The sequence below is a fragment of the Epinephelus moara genome, chromosome 18 (genome assembly GCF_006386435.1).
Source record: "Epinephelus moara isolate mb chromosome 18, YSFRI_EMoa_1.0, whole genome shotgun sequence".
Classification (NCBI taxonomy): Eukaryota; Metazoa; Chordata; class Actinopteri; order Perciformes; family Serranidae; genus Epinephelus; species Epinephelus moara.
The window spans coordinates 35,216,656-35,230,002 of NC_065523.1; the positions used below are offsets into that span (position 1 = coordinate 35,216,656).

At 43.4% G+C, this 13,347-nt stretch overlaps 1 protein-coding gene across 1 annotated transcript in view; it reads left to right on the forward strand.

Moving 5' to 3' along the window:
• The first annotated feature begins 8,279 nt into the window (after window positions 1-8,279).
• Window positions 8,280-13,347, forward strand: part of txn2 (thioredoxin 2) — a 9,847-nt gene continuing 4,779 nt past the window's right edge. The window contains exons 1-2 of the mRNA XM_050069263.1: window positions 8,280-8,460; window positions 12,579-12,859. Coding sequence (XP_049925220.1) covers window positions 8,458-8,460; window positions 12,579-12,859 — 284 coding nt within the window. The 5' untranslated portion in view covers window positions 8,280-8,457. The remainder of the gene's footprint in view (window positions 8,461-12,578; window positions 12,860-13,347) is intronic.

Consider the following 13,347-nt stretch of genomic DNA (forward strand, 5'->3'; position numbering starts at 1 on the left):
GGTGCTCAGCTGCACAGATAGGAAACCCCTCGGCTGACAGGATGTACCACTCTCTCACTCCGCTCTCTCTCACGCAGGCGCAGAACGTACGTGCTACTTGGCCGTCGGATGTAGTCCATGTAGTGTGTTCAAATGCAACTGACACAGGGCGACGTGAGGCGACATAGACGACGAAACAGTTGGCTTTCGTCGCCGCTAGTTCTTTGATGTCAGTTTGTGTGTCAGCACCTTAAGGGCGGTGGCCTTGCGGGTGACCTGTGAGGGTGTGACATGTGCTTCATTGTGTGTGTGGAGGGGAGCAGCTCTCAGGGGTGTCATGGTGAAGACGGCAGGCGGCAAAGAGTGAAGATAGTCAGCAGAATTAAGTGTCTAGACAAGCTCAGGGCTCCTGTTCAACCTGTAATAAAACCATTGTTGTGAACAGCACCTGAACGTCTCGCCATCCTCCCTTCTGCAGAGTGGTCCAGACCGCTTGAAGCTAGTTACTAGCTAATAACAAGCAAAGCTAAAATTGATATTCATAAGCCAGCGTGTTCCCAACTACGGTTCGGAGCTGGTAAGCTGTCACTGAGAAGAGGTAACAATTGTCCACTGTAATAGTGACACGTGAGTCTGTACAGACATGGATGCAAACCGCAACTGCAACTTGACTTGTTGGCGCAGGCATAAAACCACGAGGCACCAGTTCTAGGTCTCATTGTTGTCTGCACGTGCGCCTCGACAACTCCGTTCTTTCTGAAAATGGCACTACAGACATGCACATATATCATTTTCTCCCTCAATGTGCAGCACATGGCTGTGTACGTGTGTGTGTGTGTGTGTGTGTGTGTGCAGCACGGACAGATATAAGACGACTGAAAGAAACAGAAAGTGCACAGCCTGTTCCAAAACACAAGAAATGGCAAAGAAAAACAAGCAAAGCGAGAGTGCCAGTAAGAAAGGATGAGAGGAGGGGGGCGAGGAATTTAAGTCCCAAAGTTATTTTTAAACCAAGAACAGGAACTCTACTGTTGACTTCCCAAACACTGAAACATAGATCGGTATAAGAGCAGAGCTGGGAAAAGGAGACAGGGAGGGCACACAAAAACTCACACAGCTGTCAGGTGTGCCATCCAATCCGATACACAGGGCGCCAATGTTTGCTATATTTCATGCTCACAAATTCACACTCTCATCAGGACGTGCGGCTGCGTCCTTTAATGTAAATAAAAGTGTTTTGGAACATTCAAGACCTCAAATCTTCAAGGAGAGATGAGACAGGCATTCGTTTGAACTTCTATTTGTACATTCCTGTTTTCCCATGTATATATATATCTATATATACATATATCGCATTTGGCTTAATTGACTATAATCAGGACATGGTATACATAAGTAACAGACATTTCAGAATAACCCAATTACAGGCCAGTGGTGAGCATATTGGAGTCGCAGCATTTAAAAAAAGGGACATGTGAGGAGACTTAAACATCGCCATGGGTACAGTTTCACACTAATTAAGATAAATACAAGGTCATCAACTGTAATCGTCTTCTTGGCGCAATCGGCTCAACGTACATCGTGTGCTTTTCCACCAGGCTGTTATTATCAAATAAAAACGTCGAGGTTTAAGGGGAGTGAGCCGGGACACACACAAAGGCGGGAGGGGGAGCGTTCTGTGTACGCAACGCACACACACCCTGCCATTCATGCGCGCTTTGTCACGAGCTGTTATGAAACCTCAGCTTCATCAATGGCTGTTGTATTCCCAAACTGCCGGCTGGTGCAGGACGGGAGTGGGAATAAACAGACACACAAGAGGAGCGAGATCAGGTGCAGCAGTTATGATGATCCCAGGAAGTCGTTATCGGTCAGGAGACATGTTTGCGTCACAGAGTATCATTTCCTCTTGACCTTTAGCCTGGGTCGGCGCCTTCTGTGATGAGCGAGGTCAGCCTTAGCACGCACTGCAGGCCCTGGCTCTCCTGACGGGGTCAAAGGAATCTGGGTCACCTGTACCTGTTCGTCAGTGGATATGCTGATGCTACCCACCCCACCAACCACCCAAGGCAAGGTCACGCCCTCCCCTCTGGATCCCCCCCTTCCCTCTGCGTCTTCGCCCTCCCCTCACCTCCGAGGTGTCACAGAGAGCACCCTTGTTCTAGCCCTCTCCTCCTTTCCACCGGGACCCCTCAAAAATCCCAGATATCCCTGCAATTTCCGGTGCAATGTTTATTTGGCGGACAGAGGGCTGGGGGGCGAGCTGCCTTGAAAAAAGAGCCTCACTCACAAACAGTTTGGGCTGCGTTCGAGGGTAAACATGTGCAGGAGGGGTACGCGAGGCGAGCGGTAAGAAGGACTGAGGCTCGTGTGTTCTGGTCCTGACACACAGATCCCACCTCAGCAGGGACACAGAGCCACGCTCTGTTCAGGCCCCAACGGCCACAGTCTAATAAACATCCCCCCGCCGCCTCCTGTCTGTACACTGGACGGCGCCCTCTGCTGGAGAAACGAGGACACGACACAGGAAAACAGGGCAAAACAAACACACCAGTGGCCTGAAATAAACATCTGTCTCAACGCTGTAATTACTTAACAAGTGGGACTTGTAATTTCAAGCACCACAGTCGGTACAGGGGACAGACGCAACACCACGAACACTTCTAGACCAGAGGTTCCCAGCCTTTGTTCTCCAATGTGCCCCACAGAACCTGGATCTTACTAAAACATTGATTATACAACAAGCAACCCAGTCACCAAGAAAAATATTTGCTTTGAACTTTAATGCAAACCATGGATACTTTACATTTGTATGTTATTGAGTAACAGATACATACGCTGTGCTTAATATGTGGGTAGGTTTGGGCACAAACACCACTTGGCTATGGTTGGGAAAACATCATGTTTTGGCTTAAAATACTAGTCTTGTTAAGAGTTTTTTATCAGTTCAGACGCCACTTCAAACTTACTGACCCTTCACTTGTTGCAAAGAACCCAATGTTTTTTCCGTCTACAATAGATGCAGCATTTGACACATGGTTAAACAATGGAATCGCCTCACTACGTGATCTCAATATCGATGGCACTTACACCTCTTTTGACCAGCTAGCTGAAAAAATTTACATTCCTTGAGTACACTTTTACAGATATTGCAGCTCCAAAGCTCTTTAGCCTCTTTAGCTTTAGCTATTTCATTTCTGGGCTTTAACACAAACCCTTTCAGCAATGTTTAGACAGTTGGTTGCCCCATCTATGTCCATACTCCTCTGGATGTTAACTTCAGTAGAGCCTCTTTCTGCTCACTTCTGGTCAGAAAGCTCATCCTGTGTAAATGAAAGGACTCTTCACCTCCAACATATGGACACTGGATTAAGGGGGCGATCACACAGAAATGAAACGCTAGAGACGCGGACGCTTCAAAGACGCTTGAAACGCTGGAAGCGCTTTTTCAATGTGTGCTAGCTACTGCCGTCTGACGCTCAAAAAGTTGAAAATATTTTAACTTTTCAGCGTCTACGCGCATCTAAAAAGAAGCGTCTACAAAAACGCGCGTCTAAAAAGACACCGGAAAATCGCCCATCTAAAAAGACGCTTGAACGCCGGTCAGACGCGCCATATCATAGGAAAACAATGGTTTTACTGGCGTCGCGTTTCTGGCGTTTCATCTCGGTGTGATCGCTCCCTAAGGGTGTTATGTTTCATTTACAGTGGGAGAAAATCCGTTGTTTCGTTTTCAGCAAACAGTTTTCAACTGTGTTCATATTAAAATATAGATGATTGTATTTATTGGATGTTTGTGTTGAAACATTTTGGAAGTTAAACGGACATTACTGGTGAGAAATTAAAGTATGACAATATACAGCACTGGTAAAGATTGGAGTAACTTTCTGAGTACAGCTGAGTTCAGCCAATTAGCAACTAGTAGCGGCTAAAGCATAGGGCTAGTCACTACACACTCTATATGTTTGTCTTACTATTTGTCTGCTTTTTACAGCGTTGTCTTATGTGTTTGGTGAGCCAAAGACAGATTTCCATCTATGGTGGCCAATAAAGATATATTCTGTTCTATTCATGACACTGTTCCTGCTGGAAACACAGCAACGTCTCAGTGAAAAAACAACTGCTCTTTGTGGCACTATCCTCAGTGGAAACAGCGTAAGGTTGCTAAAAAACACTCATATTTGGTGGACTAAAAGGCAACTGGAAACACAGCGATGCCTCTACAAAACTACCAGTTTGTGTTGTTTATTGGTCTCGAACAGTGGTCTGTATTGTGGCAGGTGTCTTAAGCTCCAACACATTCTCACTCCAACCTCGTCACATATTGATGTTTTGGTCATGGACCTTCCACGTCCACATATGACGTCCAAGGTACCCTGGGTGTGTTGGTTGTTGACGTTCAGGGACACCGTGTCAACTTCAGCCTGTTACATGCATTGTCTTCTTTCAAAATACACTTCTGTTTTCACAGGAAATTAATGTTAACATACAGTCTCTTTCAAAATAACCACACTACGTTGGTACAACACTGCGAATTGAGTTTTTTTTCCCTTCAACAACAAACGCATATGGTTAGGGTTAGGCAACAAAAGCATGTGGTTAGGTTTAGACAACAACAACAGGGTTTGGCTTTAGAATCTTACGGGACATGAACACCGCTCTCTTGGGTGAAAGTCGATGTTTGTTGGACTTGCCCGCCCCTTTTGGACTTTCGCCACCTCAACTTTGGTCCTTGTCCCGCCATGTTTCCCCCTGATGCCTCCGGGCGCTTTTAAACTATAACAACAACTGGCCGCATATCATACTGTTAAAGGATGCCTTTTTTTTGTTGGTTTCTGACACCGCAAGTCACTGCCCAAGTGCTGTATTTCGATGACTTTGGAGTGAGACCGTGCTCGTCTCACCTAGGTGTCACTTCATCCAACATCCCCTCCACCTCCTGATGACAAAGTCAGCTCATGTACGACATCACTTTGGAAACTATATCATACATATGAAACGTACAAACATATCCGTGATTTTAAGAAATGCACAATGCTGACATTGTTTTTTTGGCATCTGGGCTGATCTAACACGTGAGCTGCTTTGCCAGATCTCATCAGACTGTACAGATGTTAATGTGTCCACCTCTTGAATAATCCAATTAAAAATACAGATTAAAATCATGTGTAGGAAAGTAATCAAGACGGCATGAAATGAAGGTTTCCATAATGTTTTAATAAGTTTAAAGAAATCAGTTAAGAGCCAGTGAGAACATAACCAGACATAAATCCAATCAGTGCACAATCAGAGCCTCTAGAGCTGAGAGTCTGTCCTCTGAGTGGCCGACAGCGTCTCACTTCCTCCTCAGTGAGAGCGGCTGCAGCAGCGGCACAGGTAAACGATGGATGGACGGGTCTGTGTAGGTGCAGGGTGAAGGCGGCGGGGAGTTTTCAGGCAGCAGGAGGGGCACATGTAGGAGAGAGTCCGACTGACAGAGGGGAGGCAGGAAATGAGGTCGTCTGTCTCTCCTGTAGCTTGCCTCTTGCTGTTTGGTCACTCCCCTGCACCTGGATACAAAGAGCCGCTGCTGCTGTTGGTTGTTTGTCGTGACAGAGTCCTTGTCATTTCTATCTGCAATGCCCAGACTTTGCAACCACTCACAGAGCCGGGCATCTTCCTCTTTCTCAGTGAGTGACGGCACTACATATTTATGTTTCCCGGCACAGTCCACCTTAAAGCTCCTCTTTCTCCTCTTCTGCCGCTGCTTGTCTTTGATCGCAGGATCCTCTGATGTCTGAAGTGGAGTCACCCATCTGCCCTGCTTGCCTCTGTCTCTGCCACCAGCTCCTGCAGATGGACAGAGGTGAGAAAACAGCTGTCTGTCCTGCTGCACCCGAGGGCTTGCTAACCATGTGGCTGGAAAACCCCCTGGCCTGAACACAGCTCCTCTTTGTAGATCTGAGTCCACCTCAGGCTGAAAAGCATCCAACACTGTGCCGGACTGAATATCCTCTGAGAGCGCATCGTTGCAACCCAGTGGGCATACAAGTGTACGAGCATGGTGGCCCGTCTGTATGTCGTTATAGGTGTGTGTACCTGAAGCTTCAGTGGGGTGTGTGTTTGCAGGCAGCACAGCTCTGGATCTGCAGAATATAGAGCGGAGTCGTCGGTGTGGGGGCAGATTGGCAGAGAGCCCCGGCGGCCCGATGCTGCGAAACAGCGGAGGAGGTCGAAGGACGGAAGAGGGTCTCGAAATTCCAACTTTCCTCTCGATGTTTTTATGCATCCTGTTTGAAAGGGTTCAGATACTTCCTGTGCAGAGATCCACAGCAGTCCAGAGTGAAGGGGATCAGAGAGACCACTACTCTTCACTGATTCACTCTCCAAAGTTTAGTCTCCACAGTGACAAAATGTGGCAAAAGAAAAGTAATGTGTCAGCCATACAACACAGATGGAGTCTGACTCTTCATCCTTACAAGAGGATACTTGTGGTCGTCATTACAGATGACTGTACCTCTTAGTAGAAATGGCTCAAAGCACAAGGGTACTCCTGTCTTCATCGTCTGGTCCTGGTGGACATGGTTTACCACACTGACTTCATGCTTCAGTAATCGTCTCGTCTGTCGGCTCATCTGAGTTCCTCTCTGTCCAGTGTGTTGTTTCAGTCTTTTTGAGTCTGACTTCACTGAGCTCTGGATGACACCCATCTCTACTCCAAACAACCCACTCACCTCCTCTCTCTTTCATCCTGTTGCCCTCTGGGACATGAAAGGCGCAGACTATCGACTATTCCATCTCTAAATAAATCATGAATTAAACATGTGCAGCGAGCAGGGGACATTCTCCATTTGTCAAAAGGAAAAGATCCACACACAACTTATTACATTTTTAATTTTCTATATTCATATTAACACAAACAAAAATGCATGTTATTACAGTTTTACAATGAAATATGTCTTAAATTACATCATCCTGCCCAGAATCCAAAGCACCTCCTGAAATAGAAATTAAATAATTATAAAGTGACACCCTAATTATCTTTCTTGCTGAAAGTTAGATTAGAATTGACACCATTTTCATGTCTGTATGGTAAAGATGGAGCCAGAGTCAGAGGCGTGAGAGGGCGCATGCCGCGGTGTCTGTGCACCGCTAGCCTGCGCTCGAATTGAAAATGTTTTAATTTCACCGCAAAGCGCTGTGACGACACCTCGGCACGTCCAATAGCAGAGAAGAGCCTGAAGTAGACCCGGAAGCAGTCACCATGGAGCTGTAGCTCCTGAACGAGCCTGTACTCCCCCAAATCCTGTCTTGCGCGCCTTGGTGGGCGCCGTGAAAAATCACGCTCTGTGTGAAAGAGGCTTTAGTCAGTTCACAACTTAGTTTACGAAGTTGTTCAAAATTTAACATTATCTTTGTTTTCTTTACATTTTTAAGTAGGATGGAATTAAAATAAATAAGTTACAATATCTTAAAGAAAATAATTTGACAACTTAATATCACCACAACTTTTGGATAAACATTAAGTTGGTTCAACTTAATTAAACCTTCCAAGGTCAAAGCAAATCTCGTATGTTGTACTAAAATAATTGAGTTTGTCAGATTTCAAAAGATTCATAGGACTCACTCAAGGCCAGAATTGGAGCTACTTAAAAAGATGCATGCAAATAGTTACCCTTGTTTTTAAGTTGAACCAGAGGATATGTTTTTAGAGTGAAATGATTCGTGGGGTTAGTAGCTAAAACTCTAAATAAAGGTTTTCAGCATAAAACAATTTGTTTCATTCTTGTGTGTTCATCAGTTGACATCTTAGTTTAAGAAGTTGGTCAAAATTAAAAAAAAAAACTTTATTTACATTTTTAAGTAGAATTGAATTAAGATAAGTAGATTAGAATATCTTAAATAAAGTAATTTGACCACTTAATATCGGCACAACTTTTGGATAAATATTAAGTTGGTTCAACTTAATTAAGTTTTTCTAGGTCAAAGAAAATCTTGTTGGTTGTACTAAACTAATTGAGTGTGTCAGTTGGAACTACTTTCAAAGATACATGTAGTGTAAACGGACTGTCCTGTACTTCCTCATCTGACCAGGCGAGGGCGCCGCTCAGAGCGCAGCGGACATGAGAGGCGCTAAAAAGCTGCTCTGTCCCTTTTTCTATCTGCGGCATTAAAGCGGAAGTACTTCACTGGTCCGCCAAGGCCGAGATCACCGCTACCAGAGCAGCAAGGTAAACACTGAAAACACATCCTATTCTTTTATTCCACCTCCGCCGTGTGTGACATTTAGGAGTGTGTTCAGAAACTGTCCGGGCCGAGTGTGTGTGTGTGTGACACAGCGCGAGGAGGAGACGGAGGGAGAGGTTAGGAGGAAGATGAGGAGGAGGAGGAGGACGGAGAGGGCAAAGTCATACGTAACGTAGGTTATGGGAGCAAATGAGGCGCCGGGTTAGCAAACATAAGAAGCTGTGAAAACACTGAGACTGAAGCAGAGACTAGATGGTAATGAGGAAATATTAATTAAGACACTTATTTAACTCTGTTTGTTCATGTGTGTGTGTGAGTGTGTTTTAACAGCAGAGCAACATGGCTTCAGACAAACTGTTAATCAGAGCTGGACTGTAACCAAGTACTTTTACTCAAGTACTTCTGTAGCTGAATACCTCCATTTTATGCTACTTTATATCCTCCACACCTCAAAGGGAAATACTGTACTTTGTACTCCACTTTAATTATATGAATGTCTTGCTTATAACTGTGTTATATCTGTATAACTGTGCCCAGCCTGCCTGGACATACAAGACACCATAAACTCATACTAGCCACCAGGACCACAGTGTGGATTATATATTTTAAAACAACAAGAGACAATTCACAAACAGAAAACACTCATTCTTGAGAGCTGGGACTAAACCTTATTTTTTGGGTGGAAGATTAAGTTTTACTCTTGAGTTATGCGGGGAAAATGTATTTAAAAAATATTTATTGCAGAAACATAGTGTAAGAGAGTCCTGAGAGCAGCTGTTATAACTATAATGTCTTAAATGAGGCACTTTATTGTGTAATCTCATATTATACTTGAAGATAAACACTCATTGAAACACTGAACTTTAAAACTATCCATCAACTCAAAAAGGACCTTTTACAAATTGTCACGGAAAAACTATGTTGATCGCAGTGAAGTAAATCACAGTCCTGTTTATTCCTGGTTTGTGGAGGTCCCAGTGTGACAGCAGCAGGATTGTAAAGAAAGCAGAGGCTAAAGAAGTACTCCAATCAAATCAAGTTTATTTATATATATCACATTTAATGTTGTACATGCTGTACAAAAGATAAGAGTGACACACAAATATATAGCGATATAACATGTACACGGATATAAAACAGAATAAAACTGGTAAGAACAAATACAAACGTGAAAAGATTATAAAATATTAAAACCACTACGAACAACCAAAGGCCATTGAAAACATGTACATTTTAAGATTCGTCTCAAAAGTGTCAATGCAGGAGGAGGATTTAATTGAGAGTGGAAGGCTACACCAGAGCTTTGGAGCAGCTACCACAAAGGCACGATCACAATACTCCGACCTTTTATTCAAGCAAAAGTAGGAGTACCACCGTGTAGACATACGCCATTACAAGCGATAGTCCTGCATTCAAAAATGTACTCAAGTAAGAGCACAGAAGTTTTGCACCAAAATATACTTAAAGTTTAAAAAGGAAAAGCACTCTCTATGCAGAGTGGCCCATTTCACAATGATGTCAATTGTATTACTGGATTATAATTATTTATGCATTCATGTGACCATCACTGTCATGTTGCGGGTGGTGAAGATGGAGCAAATTTTAATTACTTACATGTTGCTGGGTACCTTGACCTATAATAATATATCATATTTTGTAGGGATACATGATAATAGTGTCACATCATCAGTATAAGCCAATATATAACATGCTTTTTCTTACTCTGCACAATGAATGAATATTACATACTTTTAAATAGGGCCCGACCGATATGGATTTTTTGGGGGCGATGCCGATTCCGATATTATGGAATAAAAAAATCCGATAACTGATATATCGGCCGATTAAATTTTTACGTTTTTCAATTTAAAAACCCCCGAAATACCTGCTTTTGATGGGTTAAATATAGTTCAAACACTCGTTACCAAGATATAAATCGAAGGAACTATTTTCAAATGCATTTATTATCAGAAATTGTGTGGATCAAGCAGCATATGAACGATTTGAACACAAAATAAATCAAAAATATGATGTGCAAAAAGGCAGTAAACCTCTGGGAAATAAAATAATCATGCAAGGTCTATATGAATTAAGACATTCACATGTAGGTTCACAGTACCAGAGTTCTTCTTATTATCGCCAGTTTAACAGAGGTAGGTTATAGTGCAAAAAGTAACACAAGGACATCATTTCTAAGTAAAACACCATATTCCCTGCATTTTATTAGTGATGAAAATATAAGTGTTAAAGCTATAGTGCGTAACTTCTGTCGCCCAGCGGATAATGCATTATTACAACAAATAAGCTGGCACTTCCGTGTACACAGAGTAACACTCGCTTCACACTGTGTACACAACGCTACACAAGGACGAACACCAGGCTGCTAACATTACATTACGTTCATAGCACCATTTCCAAGAAAATAATAAAGTACTAGGTCCAGTACATGTAACAGCAACACATACTACTCATGATATAATTATAAACCAAGTCACTTACTTATCCAACAGCAGCAAGGCAACATCCGTGTCTGCCCTCAGCCCAATTTCTTCCTTCAGGGCTCTCCACCGAGGAAAAGCGACGCCAATACAAATCCTTGTTTGCCTTCTCCGTCGGTCACTTTCCTTCGCTGCTAATAGACCTTCAGCCGAACGTCCAGGCTTTTTCTTTGTGGTAGGATCCACTTCTGAACACTGTCTCTTGGCCGCTTCTCCACCATGTTGCTTTCTCTTTCTACCTGCGCTGTACCTCTTGCTGTGACACTCTCCGCTCTTCTTCCCCCTCCCTTCTTGTTGTGAGGAAGCATTTCCTGTGCGCCAGTGCGGGAATGTCGCCGGTCGACACGCATACTAAAAATGGTATATATTGAAAAATACTGCGAGATGTTAGAGGAGCCGATCGGCTTAATCAGCATTGTGTCATCTCCTCTAGCACTGGCTTGGGTGAAACGGACATTTACGGACCTGTAGAAGTTACACACTATAGCTTTAACATCGGCGTCAATCGGCCAACTTTTGGCCGATTGCCGATTACTCTCTAATGGCTATAATCAGCCGATTAAATCACCCTACTTTTAAAAGTATAATATTTCATGTCTCCATCTGCTGGTGGGCCGTCACGATAAGAGTATACATGTGTAATATGATGTTAATTCCACTACAGGAGAGACCTGATGATCGCTAACATTAGGTGGGGAAAAAAGGAAATATATGTATCAGTTATCGGCCAAACAAGTTGTCATATATCGGCATATCGCACAGCAAAAATTCTAATATCGTGCATCCCCAGTATTAAGCCTTCCTCACAGTGACTTAATGTTTTTCTTAAATAGCTTTTTGTGCAGCTGAAGACTTAAATTCAGACCATGTTATCTGTATATAATAACATACCCAGTTTAATATCCATGCACAAGGCTTAATTCTAAATTAGCTTCCTGAATCTGTAGACCTGAAAATGACCTCCCAAATGACTTGATTAATTCTTTCAGCTCTAATCCTGATCCTCCTGGCCAGTAACGTCTGCCAGTTTTTAATACTGCTGGTAGACGTAGGTGTTTAATAGGATTTAAGATCCTTTTATTTTAAATTAAATAAGACCTGTACCAGTTTTTAAAAGATGTCTCAGTGCTTTTTGCTGCCTAGTAACATAAGTGAAACCTTTCCTGCCCCAAGGGGAAAACATGCGTCACAAAAAACATATAAAAAAAAAACATCATCTCTGGGAATTTGATGTAGGACATTAGCACCAGTTCCAGACCATGTGATCAGAGCTCATTAAGCAGCTGAGTGGTAAGTGGGACAAATGATGTGGTGCCTCTTTTAGTCCGCACCCTGGGCACGCTTAACCTGCACCCTGAAGGTCAGAGCGCTTATTGAGACCATAAAGAGTGCAGTGGATCTGCTGTGATTTTATGTTTACTGGTCTGTCATGTGATTTTATACTGCACACTGGTTATCTTGCCTCCCAGTTAAACAACCCAGCCCAGTTTGCTCTTGTTTTGCACAGATTCAGATTCAGACACCTTTTATTAATCCCACCAGGGGCCGTTTGTTTGAGCAGCTCTTCTCGCACACAGTTCAGACGTGTAGTTAATTTTTTCTTCTCTTACTGGTTTCATCATCAGTTCAAAGGCCTGTCAGTGCCTTGGCTTTAAAGTCATGATAGAATCTAGTCAAAGCTTGTTTGTGCCTCAGGGTAATGCACATAAATCATACAGGTAAACACACACACACCCACAGTACGCCCTGTGTGTATAGAACAGCTGTAAACATGCAGGCCTTACAGATGCTCTTATGATGCAGTAAAAGGTGTGTCAAACTGTCCTGAAATCACAATGACCTTAATCAACATTCTTCTTCTGTTCTCTCACTCAGATGGCTCACAGGCTGCTAGTACGCAGAATCTGGACATCCTCTTTGAAAGACATCCGCTGCCTCCCAGCGTCCACCGCCGTCACCGCCTCCTCGTCTTCTTTTTCCACCTCGCTGCAGTCCGCCACAAGCCGGGTCTCCTTCCTGTCCCCCTCACGCACTCTGCCTGGCTCCCTCCCTCACACTACCCGCCGGGAAGTCTCCTTCAACGTTCAGGACCACGACGACTTCACGGACAGGGTCATCAAGAGCGAGCTGCCCGTGCTAGTTGATTTCCATGCACAGTGAGTATGGCGGGTTGTCGATGACGGTCTGACCTAACAGACCGACTATATGAAAGTATACACTAATTAAAGTGGTTAGATATAATGTGATCCTAAAATGGACTTGAAAAAATGAAGAAATGCATCATCTCCTTGCATCTGAGAATGATGAACATTAAAGTATGATTTCCTTTGATTGACTCAGTGATTGCAGCGCTACAATCTTGTATGTTAAAGGGAAATTTCGGTTTATTTCAACCTGTCTCCTATCGTCCTAAATTTGTTTCAAGTGACTAGTGACGTAAAAATAATAGTTAGCATGTTAGCTGTTAGCCTAGATACAGCCGGGGCGCATAGTAGCGTCAGACCTGTTAAAACGCAAGTGAACGGGCAACCTTCAAGTGCAAAGTTACTCCACTAAACAAGCTTTTTTTCCACAAAGACCGCCTCATATCGTTAGGATAAATGTCAGAGAACATATAGAAAACGACATGTGAACGTGTTGTCTT